General features: G+C 34.7%; 1 protein-coding gene across 1 annotated transcript in view; it reads right to left on the minus strand.

The window, feature by feature from the left end:
• The window catches only part of LOC100059750 (phospholipid-transporting ATPase IB), a 141,876-nt gene that overhangs the window by 27,641 nt on the left and 93,076 nt on the right, over positions 1–21,159 (minus strand). Inside the window, exon 19 of the mRNA XM_070240554.1 lies at positions 18,578–18,656. Coding sequence (XP_070096655.1) covers positions 18,578–18,656 — 79 coding nt within the window. The remainder of the gene's footprint in view (positions 1–18,577; positions 18,657–21,159) is intronic.

Genomic DNA, 21,159 nt, shown 5'->3' on the forward strand with positions numbered 1-21,159 from the left:
GCGATTCCTCAGGGTATTTATTATTTGTTTATGAGTCATCTTCAAGGGCAATTTTTCACACTCTTTAAAAATAACCTCCCACTTAAATGATTCCTCCCTCTGATTAAATAGAACTGGTCTCCTGAGGGCTGTCTCTCTCGTGATCATGCTGAGATGATGAGGAGAGGATCAGCCCAGGACTGGGAACTTTAAACTTTTCAAATACTGTATGCATCAGTCGACATAATACATTAGCTGCAACGTGAGGCATTTCTGTATGGCTCATAGTATTTTCAGGTGGGTCTCAGTTGGGACCACTACCTTGGGGGCGGTGGCAAGACACCACTGCTGCTTTGAGATGTATTTGTTATCTCTCCACCCTGGCTCATTCTCTGTACCTGAACGATGGCTCCCAGCATCCTCTTCCCCATGGAAGAAGCACCAGGCCTCAACCCTCCCCACATGGCAGAGTAGCATAAGAGAAAAACCGAGAACCAGTCCCTTGTCTTTCCTGCCCGTCTCCAGGCTCCTTGTTATCCTCTCTGTGAGCTGGAAGGCAGGAGCCTGGTACCTCTTAGACCAGAAGAGAGACCTCTTGTGTTTTGCTGAGTCTGCTTTGGCCTTGAAATATTGCCTTATCCATAAACGAGATTCACGATATGCAGATAATATAAGTCATCACGGATCTAAGAAATACTCTTACTAGAGGGAATTTCACAACAACTAAAAGGAAGACTCAAAAATAATCATTTCTATATTTATGTTACATTAATGTGGTATAATACCACACTTACAATTAGTATACCTTATGAATTGCTAATAAAATATTTTTGTGCAGAACTCCTCAGTCCCAACTTAGTGTTGACATCCAATTGAGACAGAAGCAGTGAGAACTCTAAATTGATTGTGTCAGAGAAGAAATACATGGTATGCTACATAATCTTGGCTCTCCAACGGGGACAAACTAATAAAAAATTCATTTTCTCTCATAAAATTTTTGAGTACAGCTTAGAAAACAACTTACTTATAGGTGTATATGTGTCTATGTATGTGTGTGTGTATATATATATATATTCACTTAAATTGTTGAAAAGTTAATAAAAAATTGTGTTTAATTCAACAGAAGTTTCAATTTTAATAATATCATAAGAAAATTCTTACTTATGTCTGCAAATACACAGGTACATCTGTGCTCACAGTAGTATTGATTACATGTTGTTCATAGTTGCAAAAGTTAAAGCAATTATTCTAAAAATAATTTCAATAATAAACATCCATGTATAAAATATTATACAGTCATTAAATGAGGTATAAAAATTAAAGATCTGTAAAAATGTTAAAGATCTGTTAAGTGAAAAAAGCAAATTATAAAATATTAGGTACATTATAATTCTATTTTTGTGAAAAAATATAAGCATACACAAAGACTGAAAGAATAGAAATCAAAATGTCAATGTCATTGACATTGAAAGATACGGGCAATTTGTATTTCCTTCTTTTTCTGTACTTGCTAAATTTTCTAGTATAATTCTGTACTTGGATAATAATAGTGAATTAAGAGTCTCAATTAACAGGATGATAAATTGAATCTATTTCAAATGTAAGACAGGAAAATGAACATTCTAAAGACATTAGATGGCTAATATGTCATCATCCAGTTTAAATCATCACTTGAACATGCAAAACAAAAGAAAGTAAAATACGGAGACCAGAAAAAATGCTTATTACTTTTTTAAAGCTTAAAAAGTAAATCGACATACAAACAACTATGCTGGATCGAGGAAATATCCTAAAGAATACTCACTTTATTCCAAGACAGTGTCTCCAAACCAGCTTTCAGACAAACAGTAACAACTACATACTGTGTGAGGTCAGATGGGAAGAGGAAAGAGATTGGAAAATGTATTAAAAATCTCCATCAGAACCCACATCTCCCTTTCCCCTCCTGCCGGCCCCTCCCCTCGGTTCTCCTCCGTGTCTGGGGAACTCCGGGCTCATGAGCTTGCTGAGTGCTTTGCTAGGTTTTAGTTTTTGGGAGAATGCAGCGCTTTTCAATAAATGTTCCACATTTAGAAGCCCTTTAACATATGATGAAAATTATGCTTATGTCATAAGCTTATATTTACATTCTTTATAAATAGCACGGAAGATTTGATTCTGATGAGGAATCCAAGTGCTAATGATAAAAAACACAGTTGAACAGGGTAGATTAAAATCATCATCAATCAAAGAGCATCTTGGTTATCGTTGGCCTTTTCCATTGGGATTACGGTAAATCTATAAATCCTCTGAGGAGAGCTGACTTCCTTAAAGTAGTGACTCTTCCAGTCAACGGACATGGTATATTTCTCCATTTAGATGTTCTTAACATCTCCAATAAAGTTTTACAATTTTTCTCAGAGGTCTTGAATATCATTTGTTTGATTTATTCATATGTTTTTCATATGTTTGACACCACTGTAAAGTAGTATTTAAAATTTTTAAATTTTCTAAAGATTTGTTGTCAGTATATTAAAATATAATTGATTTTAAAATATTGATCAGTGTTTAGCAAACTGCCAACCTCTTTTACTAATTGTAATATTTTATCTGTAGAATTTTTTGTATTTTCTATGTACACACTCATACCATCTATGATTTAAAATGGATTTTTTTTCCCTTTCCCAAGCTTTTGCTTCTCTTTTATCTACTTATTGTTCTGATTAGTAACTCCACTACAGTGTCGAAGGGAGGTGGTAACGCTGAGAATCTTTGTCTTAGTCTCAATCTCAAAGAAAAAGCTTTTGATGTTTCACTAAGTGTGATTTTGTTGAAGGGTGGGTTCTTAGGCAGCAACAGATGAGTGATACACCTAGAGTTTTAAATGCTACTTTTGAAGTAGTCTTTGATTACGTCTACTTCTCCGTCTCCAGCATCAGCATTCTGGCAAGCCTCATCGTCTCACCTAAGCTATTCCCAAACCTTTAAGGTGCCAAGGCGCTGCCCCTACCTTCTGCTCCAAGGCCACCTTTGCCATTACCATGAATCTCCCCTGCCCAACACGTTGTTTGCACAGTGCTCTAATTCTACCAGACTTTTTTAATTCCCTGAAAACACCAGGGTTGACACCACCTTACTGGAAGTTTACTTCATTCCTCTGGGGACTGTCTTCAGACTTAGTTTTTCCTCCAACTCACTACCACTGGGAACAGCACGTCAGGAAGTTGGGTGAACGATCTCACCCTGATGGGCCTGCCAATTCTCCTTGTATCTCTCCTTTGGCATCACATTTTCAGGTTTCTAGCATTCATCTAGTTCCCTTTCCTTCTTTAGTTGCTATCGTCAATTTATTTTGCTGTAACTTTTTGTTTTTGTTGCTGATTTTACAATTTTGGGTTTTTTTTGTTTGCTTTTTTAGCCTTGGGGGATTGAGATTCCATGAGATCAATTTACTCTGGCATCTTAACTAGGAATCTCTTGTACGTTTGTGTGCATGCATGCATGTATGAATTTAATGTCCTTCTGTCTCTCTAGAATGTAATTTTCATGAGGACTTGGGTTTACCACCATATGTCCATCACTCAACTCAGTGTTCTGCACATGACAGAGCTCAATAAATATTGATGAGTAAATTAAATGAACAAATATCCTATCTGACTTTATTTCCTGGGCATGAAATTAATATGTAAAATATATGCATGACAAAAATGCCTTGAAAAGTGAAAATGTGAAACCAGGAATATGTTTGGGTTTTTTTTGAGGAAGATTGGCCCTGAGCTAACATCTGTGCCCATCTTCCTCTACTTTATTTGTGGGACGCCTGCCACAACACGGCTTGACAAGCGATGCATAGGTCCACACCCAGGAGTCAAACCGATGAACCCCAGGCTGCCAAAGTGGCACATGTGAACTTAACCGCTGCAACACTGGGTTGGCCCCTACCAGGAAAATATTTTTGTAACAAATATTAGAAAAAATTAACATGCTTAATAAGTAAATAATTATTAATAATTCATAAGAAAAATACTAACAGCCCAAAAGAACAACTGGTAAAGTAAATCAACAAGCACTTCACAGAAAAAAGAAAATGAAAGTAGTTTTTAACCTCATGTGAATATACTTGCCCTCAAAGCAAAACCTGTATTAGGGTACCGCTTCACCTGCGATATCAAAAAGTGTGGTGAGACTGCTGTCTATGGAGACTTGGGGAAACCGACATTTTTATCACTAAATTTGTGCAACCTCTTTGGGGGTCAATTTGGTAATGTTTTTCAAAATTCACAATGCCCTCTGATCCAGCAGCTACACTTCTTGAAATTGTCCTACAGATATACTTACTCCTGAGCATAAGATAGTCTTTGCAGCATTGTTCATAATGGCAAAGGACCTAGAACAACCTCATTTCCACTAATAGATTGGTTAAATAAATAAGGGTGAGTTATTCACACAAGTAGCCCTAAAAGAATGAGGCAGATATTTATGGACTGATTTAAAACCATCACCAAGGCATGCTGTGTAATAAAAATCAAGATGTAGAAGAGCATCCCCCTACTTGTACAAGAAAAAGTGGGGGGATGTGTGTTTGTATATGCATGTCACTTTTCTAGAAACGTATACATATATATGCACAACCATTATAATAGTTATTTCTTGAAAAGATATTGAAACATGAGGGAGACTAAAATTCATGGGATACTCTCTTAAAATGCTTGATTTTTTTTAGCTGGCGGGGGGGTGAGGAAGACTGTCCTTGAGCTGACACCGGTTGCCAATCTTCCTCTTTATGCTTGAGGAAGAGTGGCCCTGAACTAACATCTGTCCCCATCTTCCTCTATTTTGTATGTGGGCAGTAACCACAGCATGGCTTGATGAGTGGTGTACGTCCACACCCAGGATCTGAACCTGCAAACCTGGGCCCCCAAAGTGGAGTTTGCTGAACTTAACCACTATGCCACTGGGCCAGCCGCTTAAAAGGCTTGAATCTTTTGATTAAACACTAGTAAAAGTGATTTAACTCGCATGGATGATCTTACTGTATAAATAAAATTTCCAAGAAACAAATAGTCTGTAGTGTGACCACCTCGTAAGACCATATCTGAAAAGCGAAAAAGTCATTTTTTTATCTTATATAGAGTCTGAAACATAGACTTTGAATTAATGTTTACCAAAGGAACCTATACTGGACACCAAACGTATTCATCAATTATTGGTCATATTTAGAAATATAAAGTGCTCTGTCAGTGGCAATAATGTTTACTTTGCCTACCACAATTGTGACTTTTTTCCATCTCTTACTCTCTCCAAAGATCTATTTTGCAAATAAGTAAGTAAATAAATCACAATGAGGACATGAATGAGCTCATTAAACCTAATTTCACATGCATCTAAATCGATGGGCAGAATCGACAAATTAAAAGTCCAAACAGTCCAAGGACAGACACAGGTCACAAGACTTGGACTTTAAGGACTTTGTCATCATGTTTTTCACACTACTCCTTTTCTATGATTTTTAAAACAATAAATCTAACAAATAATTTGAAATTACAATAGAATTTCATATTCTCTTTAACTATTGTTAAGTCTGATGTAAACTTACAAATTTCATCCTAATTTTGATGATTTCTTCAGGGCTTCTTCTCACTTTTTAAAATTCTCGGATGAACATTGGTGGTTCTGGTCCTGCTTGATGTGAAAATTTTGGAGTGCAAATCCCTGACCCTAACACCAGTTCAGGTAGCATACCCATGTATTTGAAGCTCACTTGTTCTGTTTTCTCCTGATTTTAAACCCATTGAACATGCAAGGCTTACATCCTTTCTTGAAACTAGATGCAATGGGATATTAGGGCATCTGATTGAAGGAAACTGTAGATAAATATGTGGGTCAGTTTAGACCAGCTAGAAGAGAGACAATTATAGGTCTGGATTGTGTATAGACCTACCTTGGTGAATTTCACGGGGAGTGGGGTAATAGTTATAAATGATAACAATATTGTACTGGACTAGAAAAGGGGAGAAAATTACTGCATAGAAAGGCCATATCGGTTATAGGTTATGTTATCCAGACATATGTTCACGAAAGAGGGAGAGAAATTACGAGCCACGTCGGGACAGAGGGGAAACTTCCAGTATGCACTGGTGGTATGAAACACAAATTCCTTTCCTTCTGGATATTATACAAAACCAACTATGTAAACAGAGAAAACATCCACAGAATCTATCAGGGAAAGTAGGAGACAAAAAATCCACAGACTCGGAAAGCTAATGAAGGCTTCCAGACAGCTAAGGGGAGCACAGAAGCTTTGCTTGGTAAGTGATAGTAGAAGATCTGGGGTAAAGGAAATATCAGTCTGGCCAAGGGCTGCAGATCTCAGAACATATCAGCAAAAATACTCTCCTTAAAAGAAGCTTCTTTAAGTGGCTGGAAAAGAAAAATCTAATTCCTTGAACAATAATATAAAGGAAGCAGGCACAGCATCTATAAAAAGAGACTAAAAAAAGGCAAAATATTCTATTTCATGATTTATATGGTTATTATTCACTATAATATAAATTTGCCTATTGTATAAAATGTTTTCAAATGGTTTAAAAGCAAATGAACAGAAGAGCAGCAAAACTTAGATGAAGAATACTCAACCAGGGAATCCTGCAACAAGACCTTATTATAACCAGCCAGCAAAGAAATGACTGGAGAAGCCAGAGCAAAAAGACTTGTTGGGAACATTTGTTATATTTAACTACAGAATTAAGACTAAAAAACCAAAAACAAGTGTGGTGTTAGAAAGATCAATCTGATTGTAATTCTATACCCAGAGAAGGTGGAAATGATGCAATTTATATAATACATGAGGGTACAGGTGGAGTAGATGAGACATAGAGTAAGTTTGCAGGTTTTCTCATCTATAATAACCGGGAGTCAAAGAAAATTCAAAGCTAACAAATCAAGCAATGGAATTCTAAGTTTATTTAACAGTATAAAGGTATGTCATGTGCAAGATAATGGGATGCTGGATGAAAGGGAAGAGAGACAGAAGAAAGGGAAACATGAGAATTTTACCATACTTGGAAACAAATGGAGTCGTCTAAATAAACACAGCACTGTTTACATAAACTTATAATAAAAATAACCATAAGAACAAAAATTAAAACCTTCCTGAATATCGGAAGACAACACACACAAACAAAAAACAAAGAAAGCCTACCACCTAATTAAAGATTAGAAAAATATATTAAAACAGGAAATGCAAAGTCAAAAGAGATAGTGCAAACAAAACCTCTTTTTAAAAAATGAGTTTCAGATTGTATCTTAAAACAAAACCCAATTTCTATGTTGTACACAAGCAACACTCCTAAAAAAAAATTCATAAAATTTGAAAAATAAAGGACAGGCGAGGAAAATACAAATTAAAAGGACAAGATGCAGTATGAACATTAGTTAAGAAGAACTTGAAGAGAAAAAGATTTAAACAAGACAAAGAAAGTTAATTTATAAAGCCAGTGGTAGAAGTTGCAATGATTATGAAATAGGAGCATTGGTGCAACAAATAAGAAAGACTTCTCAATCATAAATTACAAAAAATTAAAAGGGAAACAAATATGTTAGTAGTAGAAGACCTTCCCTCACCTTTCTCAGGACATGAAAGATCAGCTGACAAAGAAACTAGCAAGACCAGGACACTTGATGAAGTAACAGGACTTTCCCTCCTGCTATAATCAATAAGAAGATTGGACAAAACAATTTCCTTTAGACATTGGGTAAAAAGCAGCACAGGACTGTGATTCCTGAGAGAAGGGTAAAAAATTAGGTGAGCTTTACCATTGCCCTTGCTTCACACCTGGAGGCAATGTCTAGACTACTGTGCAGCAAGAGCCCAAAGACAGAGCAACACTTTTGCTGAGTTGATGAGACAGAGATTGGGCTTTAGAGAAGCCAAGGTGGCTGGAAATTGCAGAACTGAACACTGGAAATGAGAACTAAGCAGAGAATGAGCTCCAGAAATTCACATGGGGTCCTCATAAGTCTTTGCCCGCATGCCAATTCGCATATGTGGACTGAGAAATTTCACAAGTCCTGCAATGGGCAATAACCATGGAAAACCAAATCACCACAGAATCGCAAGCCAAAAATTGCCAGATCTAATACGGAGCTAGGAATTGCTCAAATTTCCATGAGCCAAAGTGAAGGGACATCATTCACTATATGAAGCATTTAGTAGAGACCCAAGAAGAGATAACCTTAGTACAGAAACTAAATTAATCTTACAGTAAAAGATACCCTAGACTCAAAAATAAAAAGAAAAACAAATCTTAAAAGGATCATAGAGAATTTAACTACTTACCAAAACAAAGTCCAAGCATTTAAATGTACACAAGAAAAACACTCAGCTGCATAAAATTTGCAATGTCCAGCAGCCATTATAAAATGTGCGAAATGTGACAAAGCAAAAAATTTGACCTATAACAAGGAGAAAATTGGCAACAGAAGCCAACCAAGAAATAATAGAGATGTTGGAATTAGTAGGAACGTCTTTAAGATAGCTATTATAAATATTACAATTATACCAGGGATTTAAACAAAAACATGAACATAATGAGAAGAGAAACAAAAGATGTAAAGAAGACCTAAATAGAATTTCTGGAGATGGAAAATGTTACTGAATTGTGATTAACAGCAGAGGGCCACTACTGAGTAGAAGGTCAATAATCTCAAAGACATGGCAAAAGAAACTAAAAATGGACTGAAGAGAGAATGAAGATAGTATAAATGAATATAGATGTGGGAAAATATCAAAGGTTCTAACAGATGTGTATTTGGAGTCCCAGAAGAAGAGGAAACACAGTGAGATAAGAAAGAAAGGAAGGAAGGACAGAAGGAAGGGAGAAAGAAAGAGAAAGAAAGAAAGAAAGAAATGATGAGCAAATTTTTCCAAATTTGATGAAAACTGTAAACCAGCAGACTCAAAAACTTTGAGCAATCTCAAGAAGGATAAATGCAAATAAAACCACACCAAGGCATATCCAAACCAAATTGCTGAAAACCAGTGATAAAGAGAAAAATCATAAAATCACACAGAGATAGAAAACATTACATAAAGAGGAACGAACAAATACAAGAAATATCACAGACTTCTCAACAAACTAATGCAAACCAGAAGGGAACAGACTGACGTTTTTCAAGTGTTGAAGAAAATGAACTATAGATCTAGAATTCTATATCCAGCAAAAATATTTTCTCAAAATTGAAGGCAAAATAAAGTCTTTTTTGACGAAATTTGAAACACTATTCATTTGCTTTAAATTTGGAAGAATTTAAATTAGCTTTCAAAGCTTATGTTAGAAAAGCAAAAAGCTTTTCTTTTTCTTGAACAAATCAATGACCTAATGTTCCAGCTTCAACTAGCTGGAAAAGAAGAACAAATTAAATGTCAATTAAATAGAAGAGAAGGAAATTATAAGAGTAGAAATTAATAAAACAGAAAAAAGGCAAACAGTATATAAAATCAATGAAACCAAAGTTGGTCATTTGAAACTACTGATGAAGTTGATAACCTCCAGCTACACCGATTAAGACAAAAAAAGAGAATTCAAAATTACCAAGCTTGGGAATTAAAGAGAGGATATACAGTAGATACCAGCATGAATATCACTGATAATAAAGGAATAGTACAAACAGACTTATGCCAAGAAATGGGAGAACTTGGATGAAAATAAAAAATTCCTTGTAAGATACAAATTAACGAAAAGGATTCAACAAAAAATAAAAATCTTGGGGCCAGCCTCATGGCTGAGTGGTTATGTCTGGGAGCACTGCTTCAGCAGCCGGGGTTTCATTGGTTTGGATCCCGGTTGCAAACGTGGCACCGGTCATCAGGTCACGTTGAGGCAGCATCCCACATGCCACAACTAGAAAGACCCACAACTGAAAAAATATACAACTATGTACTGGGGGGATTTGGGGAGAAAAAGCAGAAAGAAAAAAAAATAAAAATAAAACTTGAAAAAAAAATAAAAACATAAAAAAATAAAAATCTAAATATTCCTATATTCAGTAAAGAAATTAGATTCATAATTAAAATTTTTCCCATGAAGACTCAAGGCCAGATGGCTTCATCAGTGAATTCTATCAAATATTTATGGAAGAAATAATACTAATCCTATGCAAACTTTTTCAGAAAACAGAGAAGAAGAAAACACTTCTCAAATCAATGCAAGAAGCAAGTACTATCCTGATTCAAAAATCCAGACCAAGAATATTTTAGGTCAAAGTAGGCAAATATCTATCATGAACATATCCTTTTTGTATATCCATGTAAAAATTCTTAACAAATATGAACAAATGAAATCCACCAATATATAAAAAGGACAATAAATCATGACCAACAGGGGTTTATTCTGAAAGTGCAATATTGGTTTAATATTTAAATAGCAACGAATACAATTAATCATATTAGCAGAATAAAGGAGAAAAATATGACCACCTTAATATATGCATTTCAAAAAAATCATTTGATCAAACCCAAAATCTTTTCATGATAAATATCTTCAGCAAACTAGAAATAAAAGGAAACTTCCTCAACATGTTAAAAGACATCTATGAAAAAGTAACATCATAATTAGGGGTAAAAAGATGAATTCTTTCCTCCTAAGATTAGGGGAACCCCAAATATGTCCACACTCACCACTTCTCCTTAACATTGTACTGGGGGTCCAAGCCTGTGCATTAATGCAGGAAAAAGAAATAAAAATAAAGGAAGAAATAAACTTCTCTTTATTCCCAGGCAATATAGTTGTATATAGATAAAATCCTAATAAAGCAAAAAATAGCAACAAGAACAGTGAATTTAGCAAGTCACAGAATATAAGGTAATTATAAAAAATAAATTGTATTTCTATATGGTAACACTGAAAACGTGAAAAATAAAATTTAAAAGTACCATTTACGGTGGCATCCAAAACTTGAATATTGAGGGATAAATTTAACAAAAGATGTGCAAAGACTGTACATCAAAAACTACAAAACATTTCCGAGAAAAATTAAGAAAACTTAAATAATTGGAGAGATACACTATATTCACGGTCTGGAAGACTCAATAATCTTAAAATATCAATTCCCCAGTTCTCCCAAAATTAATCTACAGATAAACACCATGCCAATCCAAATCCCAGAGTTTTTATTAGAATTCAAATAGCTGATTTAAAAATTTATATTAAAATTCAAAGACCTAGACTAGTCAAAACTTTTCCAGAGAAGATACACTACATGGTTAAATATTTAAATATGTAGTACAGTAACAGAGACAATATGGTCTAAGAATAGACATACAGATCAAGGAAACAGAATATAAATTCCAGATATAGATTCATACATATACCTTCAATGTATTTTTTTATAATGCCAAGGTAATTCCATGGTAAAAGGAAAATCTTTTCAACAAAAAGCATTGGAACAGTTAGACATCTGTATGCAAAAAGTAAACCTGAACTAGCACATGACACCACAAACAAAAATGAACTCAAAACAGATCAGAAAACTAAACATAAAACATAAAAATAGAAAACAAAATTCTAGGACCAAGTGGCTTCTTTGGAGAATTCTACCAAACATTCAAAGAAGATTTAATACCTATCTTTCTCAAACTATTCCAAAAAATTGAAGAAGATGGAATGCTTTCTAACTCATTCTATGAGCCCAACATTGATGTAAGCACAGAGAAAGAGACAAAATGAAGAGGGAAAGGAATATGTTTCAAGCAAGGGGAGAGGACAAAACCCCAGAAAAAGAACTAAATGAAACAGAAATAAACAATCTACCTGACAAAGAGTTCAAACAAAAAGTCATGAGGATGCTCATTGATCTTGGGAGAAGAATGGATGAACACAGTGAAAACATCAACAAAGATTTGGAAAATATAAAAAGGAACCAATCAGAAATGAAGAATACAATACTGGAAATGAAAAATTCAGTAGAGGGATTCCATAGCAGGGTAGATGATACAGAAGAATGGATAGGCGAGCTGGATGAGAGATTAGGGGAAATCACCCAAGATGAACAGAAAAAAGGAAAAAGAATTAAAAAGAATAAGAACAGTCTAAGGGAAATCTGGGACAACATCAAGCACACTAACAGTCATATTATAGGTGTCCCAGAAGGAGAAGAGAGAGACAAAGGGGCAGAGAATCTATTTGAAGAAATAGTAGCTGAAAGTGTTCCTAACCTAAGGAAGGAAACAGACATCCAGGTACAGGAAGTACAGGGAACATCAAACAAGATAAACCCAAAGAGGCCCACACCAAGACACATTATAATTAAAATGTCAAGAGCTAAAGATAAAGAGAGAATCCTAAAAGCTGCAAGAGAAAGACAACAAGGGACATACAAAGGAAACCCTACAAGGCTAGCAGCTGACTTCTCAGCTGAAAACTTACAGGCTAGAAGGCAGTGGCATGATATATTTAAAGTGCTGAAAGGAAAAATCCTACAGCCAGGAATACTCTGCCCAGCAAGGTTATCATTCAGAAGGGAAGGAGAGACAAAGAGTTTCACTGACAAGCAACAATTAAAGGAGTTTATCACCAAGAAACCAGTTTTACAGGAAATGCTGAAGGGACTTATTTAAGTGGGAAAGAGAAGACCACAAATAGGAATAATAAAATTATCAAAAAAAAAAAAGGCAATAAAGTCACTGCTAAAGGCAAAAATACAATAAAGGTAGCAAATCAACTACCTATGAAGGTAATATGGAGGTCAAAAGACAAAAGTACTAAAATTACCTATTTCAATGATAAGAAAGTAATGGATACATACACACAAAATAAGAGGTTAGATATAATATCAAAAACAAAATGTGTGAGGAAGGGAGAAAAGAGTAGAGCTTTTAGAAAGAGCCAAACTAAAGAGACCATCAACTTAATATAGATTGCTATATACATAGATTATTATACATGAACCTAATGGTAATCAAAAACAAGAAATCTATAATAAATACACAAATAAGTCAGAGAAAGGAAGCCGAACATAATACTAAAGAAAGCCATCAAACCACAAGGGAAGAGAGCAAGAGAAGAAGAAAAGAACAGAGAAGAGCTACCGAAACACCCAGAAAAAAAGTAACAAAATGGCAATAAGTACATACTTATCAATAGCTACTTTAAATGTCAATAGACTAAATGCTCCAATCAAAAGGCATAGGGTGGCTGATTGGGTGAAAAAACAAGACCCATATATATGCTGCATACCAGAGGCAGACTTCAGACTTAAAGACACTCATGAACTGAAAGTGAAGGAATGGAAAAAGATACTCCATGCAAATGGCAAGGAAAAGAAAGCTAGGGTAGCAAGACTTACACCAGACAAAATAGACTTTAAAGCAAAAAGTCTAACAAGAGAGAAAGAAGGGCACTACATAAAGATAAAAGGAACAATCCAACAAGAGGATATAATACTTGCAAACATCTATGCACCCAACATAGGAGCACCTAAATATACAATTTCTAACAGACATAAAAGGAGAAACAGACAGTAACACAATAACCATAGGGGACTTTAGCACTCCACTTACACTAATTGATAGATCATCCAAACAGAAGATCAATAAGGAATCACTGGCCTTAAACAACACATTAGAAGAGATGGACTTAGTAGGGATATATAGAACATTCCATCCAAAAACTGCAGAACATGCTTCCTTCTGAAATGCACATGGAACATTCTCCAGGATTGGTCACATAGTAGGACACAAAACAAGTCTCAATAAATTTAAGAAGACTGAAATAATACCAAGCATCTTTTCTGACCACAACGGTATGAAAGTAGAAGTCAACTACAGGAAGAAAATCAGAAAAGCCACAAATATGTGGAGATTAAACAAAAGTCTACTGAACAATGATTCAATCAATGAAGAAATCAAAGGAGAAAGCAAAAATTGCCTGGAGATAAATAGAAATGAAAATACAACACGCCAAAATCTATGGGATACAGCAAAAGCAGTTCTAAGAGGGAAATTTGTAGCAATTCAGGCCTACCTCATCAAACAAGAAAAATCCCAAATAAACAATCTAACAGTGCACCTAAAGGAACTGGAAAAAGAAGAACAAACACAGCTCAAAATTAGTAGAAGGAAGGAAATAATAAAACTCAGAGCAGAAATAAATGAAATAGAGACTAAAAAAGGAAAAAAGAAAAAATCAATGAAACCAAGAGCTGGTTCTTTGAAAACAAAATAATTGACAGACCTTTAGCTAGACCCACCAAGAAAAAATGGGAGAAGCCTCAAATAAATAAAATCAGAAGTGAAGGAGGAGAAATTACAATGGACACCTCAAAAATACAAAAGATCATAAGAGAATACTACAAAAAGCTATACACCAAGAAATGGGATAATCTAGAAGAAATGGATAAATTCTTAGAATCATACGACCTTCCAAAACTGAACAAGAAAAAATAGAGAATTTGAATAGACCAATCAGCAGTAAGGGGATTGAAACAATAATCAAAAATCTCCCCAAAAATAAAAGTCCAGGACCAGATGGCTTCCCTGGTGAATTCTACCAAACATACAAAGACCTAATACTTATCCTTCTCAAACTATTCCAAAAAATTGAAGAGCAGGGGGAGCTTTTTAACTCATTCTACGAAGCCAACATTACCCTGATTCCAAAACCAGACAAGGACAACGCAAAAAAAGAAAATTACAGGCCTATATCACTGATGAACATTGATGCAAAAATCCTCAAGAAAATATTAGCAAATCAAATACAACAATACATTAAAAATATCCCACACCATGATCAAGTGGGATTCATTCTAGGGATGCAGGGATGGTTCAACATCTGTAAATCAAGCAATGTGATGAACCACATTAACAAAATGAAGAATAAAAATCACATGATCATCTCAATACATGCAGAGAAAGCATTTGACAAGATATAGTATCCATTTATGATAAAAACTCTGAATAAAATGGGTATAGAAGGAAAGTACCTCAATATAATAAAGGCCATATATGACAAACCCACAGCTTATATCATTCTTAATGGGGAAAAACTGAAATTTATCCCTCTAAGAACAGGCACCAGACAAGGATGCCCACTTGCAGCACTCTTATGTAACATAGTATTGGAAGTCATAGCCAGAGCAATCAGGCAAGAAAAAGAAAGATAAGGGACCCAAACTGGAAAGCAAGAAGTGAAACTGTCACTATTTGCAGATGACATGATTTTATATATAGAAAACCCTAAAGAATCCACTGAAAAACTTTTAGAAATAATAAATGAATATGGTAAAGTTGCAGGATACAAAATCAACATACAAAAATCAATTGCATTTTTATACACTAACAACGAAGTAGCAGAAAAAGAAATTAAGAATACAATCCCATTTATGTTTGCAACAAAAAATATTGCTAGGAATTAACTTAACCAAAGAGATCTATACACTGAAAACTATGAAACATTGTTGAAAGGGATTGAAGAAGACTCAAAGAAATAGAAAGATATTCCGTGCTCTTGGATTGGAAGAATTAACATAGTTAAAATGTCCATACTTCCTAAAGCAATTTACAGATTCAATGTAATCCATTGAAGTTTCAACAACATTTTTCATAGAAATAGAACAAAGAATCCTAAAATTTATATGGAACAACAAAAGACCCCGAATGGCCAAAAGAACTCTGAGAAAAAAGAAGAAAGCTGGAGGTATCACACTCCCTGATTTCAAATATACTACTAAATTATGGTAACCAAATCAGCATGGTACTGGCACAAAAACACACACACAGATCAGGGGAACAGAATCGAGAGCCTGGAAGTAAACCCACACATCCATGGACGTCTAATTTTCGACAAGGGAGCTAAGAACATACAATGGAGAAAGGAAAGTCTCTTCAATAAATGGTGTTGGGAAAACACTGCAGCCACATGCAAAAGCATGAAAGTAGACCATTATCTTACACCATACACAAAAATCAACTCAAAATGGATTAAAGACTTGAATGTAAGACCTGAAACCATTAAACTTCTAGAAGAAAACAACAGGCAGTACACTCTTCAACATCAGTCTTAGAAGCATATTTTCAAGTACTATGTCTGTCTGGGCAAGGGAAACGATAGATAAAATAAACAAATTAGACTACATCAGACTAAAAAGTTTCTGCAAGGCAAAATAAACCATGAACAGAACAAAAAGACGGCCCATCAATTGGGAGAAAATATTTGCAAATCATATCCAACAAGGGGTTAATTTCCAAAATTATGAAGAACTCATACAACTCAACATAAAAAAAACAAACAATCTGATCAGAAAACTTCTAAAATAAACAGCATTAAGTCTTTGTAAATTTGGGGTAGGCAAATATTTCTTAGGATAAAAACAAAAGCACAGACCATAAAAATTATTGATACGTTGGACTTAAAATTTAAAACTTCTGATTTTAATAAAATTAAGAAAATTACAGTCAGCCACAGATTTTGAGAAAAAAAATCACACTTCGTACAGGACAAAGGACTTTTATCCAGAAAGAATTCTTGCAACTCCATAAGAAGACAAGAATTCAATTAAAAAATGGACAAAGTGTTTGAAAATAAACTTCCCCATAGAAAGTAGACAAATGGCAAACAATCACATGAAGAGAGGCTCTTTGTGATTAGTTATCAGATAAATGCAAAATAAAATCACAAAGAAAGTGTGTATAATATCTTAGTGATGTCATAATGATAAACAATAAGTGATATACAATAAAACTTTTGGGCTGAACTTACTCTTATTGAATTTCTAATTTAAGATTATTTGATAAGAAACAATAATCATATATTTCAAGTTATAGTCCCCGATTTACATATATTCATATATCACATTACATATATTCACACATTCCCATAAACTTCTAACCAAGTTTGCAAAGAGCATTTTATTTAAATTAGCCTTCTTCCCACCCAGTAAGAACAAAAATCAATAATTGTTTATTATTTTAAAAATGAATGTCTTTACAAGAATTATCTTATTAAATGCTTGACATTTAACAACGTAACTTCTGTAAAATACTAATTTTATAAAAGCATGGTATTCTTGTCCTGTCATGCCTGGGCATAGAGATTGGGGTATAGACTCCATCCTATGGATATAAGTTCATCAGAGAAAGAGAGCTCTAGCCTCTCGGCCACACTCATCGGAATTTTGCCTCTTCAACTCAGAGTTGGAGGGGATGAGTAATGCTGGCGGCCTGCCCCTCCTGTGAGATGTGGTAACCTTGACTGCGAACTGAGAAGAGTGGTAGTCCCACATTCTTGACTATATCCGCCTGGAGTGGAGCTTCCATCAAGCTAGGCTGTGATGGGGGAGGGAGGGAGTGGGTCATGGCTCAAACGCCATGGATTCTTGATGTTCTTACTGAGTTTCAGTCGATTTGCTTGAGTAAATGTTGCTTCATTTGTCTTTAGGACAATTTCCAGAGAATTTACAAAGTTGTATTTTTTTTTTTAAAGATTTTATTTTTTCCTTTTTTTCCCCCAAAGCCCCCCGGTACATAGTTGTATATTCTTCGTTGTGGGTCCTTCTAGTTGTGGTATGTGAGACACTGCCTCAGCGTGGTTTGATGAGCAGTGCCATGTCCACGCCCAGGATTCGAACCAACGAAACACTGGGCCGCCTGCAGCGGAGCACGCGAACTTAACCACTCGGCCACGGGGCCAGCCCCTACAAAGTTGTATTTTTATAGTTTTGACCAGCTTTGCTTTTTTGGGTGGGGAGCAGGTCCAAGGAGCTCCTGGAAGTGGAACCAACTCGGTGAAAACTTGTGACTTTGTTATGTTTGTTGGAATCATTTGAAAGTTTCGCTAATTTTTTTTTTACAAGGAAGGCCCTGAGCAATATTATGATAGATTCTTTCTTTAAATACAAATAAACATAAACACACACGACTCAAACTCAGCTTTTAAAAAAATATGTCCAAGAAAAAGAACATGTTGCTAGTAACACCCAATAAAAATTAAATCGGAATACAAGAAAAGAATTATATTTCATTTCTTAATTTGTGCCTGTGAGCCCATTACACACCAATAACATACTTTACAATGTATTAGATTCAAGCCAGTTTGGAGAAAAACTTCACAGATAATGTTATTTGGAAAATTGGATGTCAGGAAAAGGAGACTAAAGATAAAATATAAGGTTAAATTTCCGTATAATCTTGTTAGGCTTGTGTTATAGTCTAAATTGAGGCTTGAAGTTTGGGAAGTGAAAACAAGAAACAAAGTATACATAAATTTCAAACTCACTAACAGGAGGCATCTATGATTCATTAGAACTGTTGTGCTTTCTATCAGACCTCCTTACTCAAATATTTAGTAAAAATTAACAATAAAAGCACTAATTCTCAATTTACACATGTCAGAGGCAAAGAAAAAAGGGTTTTAAAGGTCAGCTATTAAATGTTCAAACTACAATCTGTTAACCAGGTTCTATTAGATTTAGGTGAATATATTTTTTTAAATTTTATTTTTGTGTCCCTCAGTTCTTTCTGTAGACACACACACACAGACACACACAGATAGGCACACCTAGAAACACTGACCCCAGTGAGAATAACATGCTGTTTGCTAAATATTTGAAACAGGTAAGCCATTACCATGCTCCACCATTTTTGTGGGCAACCAGAAGAGGATGAAGGAATGGACCAAAGCACTTAGACAGCGAATCCAAAACACCTAAAAGAAAATAAAGCAAGAAAGTCAGGATAATACCTTGGTCTAAATCGAATAACATATGACTTTATGAAGTACCTTTGCTGTGTGAAACACAGTTACAAAGCTAAAATGTTTTCCTGGAGATTGAAAAATTCCATCTCTTTACTCTACTTTCAAAAGAAATGACTGTGAAATTATATGATAATATTATTTGAAAAACACTTATTAAATATAAATTTGTAGAACTCAAATATAGTATACTTGTTATAAAAAATATAAAGGTTTAAATTATCCAGTGCAAGAGAACCAGAAGTAATTTTTAAAAGAAATAATAAAAATATTTTCCATCTTTAAATTATACTTTAAATATAACTTCATAACATTTTATGTGATACACTCTGCATCTTTATATCCCCACCCTGACTGTGATCAAAATAATTTTTAATATGGGGGGAGGGAAAAAGGAGTAAAAGGGCACATACATAATGGTGGTGGATAAAAACTAGACTATTAGGGGTGAGCAAGATACAGTCTATACAGAAACTGATACATAATAATGTACAGCTGAAATTACACAATGTTATAAACCAATATGATCTCAATAAAATAATTGAAAAAACAAACCAAAAACAAATAAAAAATAATAATTGTTAATAGATCATATACAATTTTCTCAAAGGAAATCTCAATAATATAAAATATCTGGGGCCAATCAAACAAGGGGGCATATTGGTTAGGAGATGCTAGAATAAAAATAAAAACAAGTCTTTGTTCTTTCAGTTCTAAATATACCAACTATTTTCATGCTTGCCAGGAAGACTTACAGATAAAGTTCCAGAAAAGAAAAGAGCATAGAAAAAACATATCTGGCCCATGACCCAAATTTACTGGAGTAAAGCAGTTTTTAGGCAAAAATGTAAGAAACTGGTTAAAAACAAAGATAACGCCAAACTGGAAAACCTCAACATTCATGGAACATTGGGTAGGGTACACAGAAAGTTTCTACCTCAGAAGTGGAGAAAAACTATCCTTGGACTCAGCACCTCTCCTTTCCTGCCTAATAAATCTTAAAAGCTAGATCCAAAAGGATGCAACTGTTTCCAATTAACTTGCTTGTGTTCCAGAACAAAACTCAAGAATACTTAGAATAACACAGAAATATCCAGCACTCACATAGGTGAAATTCTTGAAATCACGTATCCCATTCAGAATTCCCAGCCAGGCAATGGTACCCCGAATGAGGAGGGAAATAAATCAACCAGATCCAACCCAGAACCAACACAGATGTTAGAATTCGCAGACAAGGATATTGAAATAATTCTATAACTGTACTCTTTATGCTCAAAAAGTTAAGTAGGGAAACGGAAGATATAAAAAAAGTCCAAATAGAAATTCTACCAATCAAAAACTACAATGTGTGAGATAAATTTACTAGATGGGGTTGATGCAGATTCAACATTGCAGAAGAAAAAATTAATGGCAGATAAGACACTGCAGAGGTAAACTTGAAGCCAAAACAATGAAAATATCCAAAATGAAACAGAGAGAAAGGAGAATTTATAAAACAAAAATATAGTTTCAATGAGGTTTTGGACAACTCCAAGTGACCTAATATATGTATGACTGGAAGCAATGAAAGGCGAGAAGATAGTCCAGAAAAAAATATTTGAAGAAACAATGGCTGAAAACTTTGCAAATTTGATATAGACTGTAAACCAGGAGACATTTTCTGCAAAGGACAAGGTAGTATTTTAATCTTTGTGGCCACGTGATCTCTTCTGCAACCACTCAGCTCTGCAACTGCAGCTCTAAAGCAGCCATGGATGATTTGTAAGTGAAGAAGCACGGCTGTGTTCCAATAAATCTTTTTTTTATAAGAATAGACGTATTCTTATTTGCTATATTTAGCCTATGGGCCATAGTTTGATGATCTTCTTACTGTAACTCACAGATTCAAGAAGCTCACTGAGCCTCAAGATAAGAAACAGGAAGACATAAGACACATCACAATCAAATTGCTCAAATTTAGTAACAGAGAAAAAGTTCTTAAAAGCAGCCAGAGGAAAAAAAGACACATTAAAGGCATAAAGATGATGAAGACAGCAATTTCACATCAAAACAATGCAAACAAGAAGACAATGGAAATTACTGAAAGAAATAAACTGGAAACCTACAATTTTATGCCAAACAAAAATAAATTTCAAAAGTGAAGGTGAAATCAAGACTTTCTCAGACATACAAAAGCTGAAAGAGTTCATCACCAGCAGATTTGCACTACAAGAAATGTTAAATGAAGTTCTTCAGGCAGAAAGAAAATTATAACAGATAATATGAATCTACACAAAGGATAAAAGATCACTGAAAATAATAAATACATGGGTAAAGATTTAAGTGTTACTCTTACTATTCAAATTACTTTTAAAAATAATTTTTTAGGGGCTGGCCCCGTGGCCGAGCGGTTATGTTCGCGCGCTCTGCTGCAGGCAGCACAGTGTTTCGTTAGTTCGAATCCTGGGTGCGGACA

Source organism: Equus caballus, chromosome 17 (genome assembly GCF_041296265.1).
Source record: "Equus caballus isolate H_3958 breed thoroughbred chromosome 17, TB-T2T, whole genome shotgun sequence".
Classification (NCBI taxonomy): Eukaryota; Metazoa; Chordata; class Mammalia; order Perissodactyla; family Equidae; genus Equus; species Equus caballus.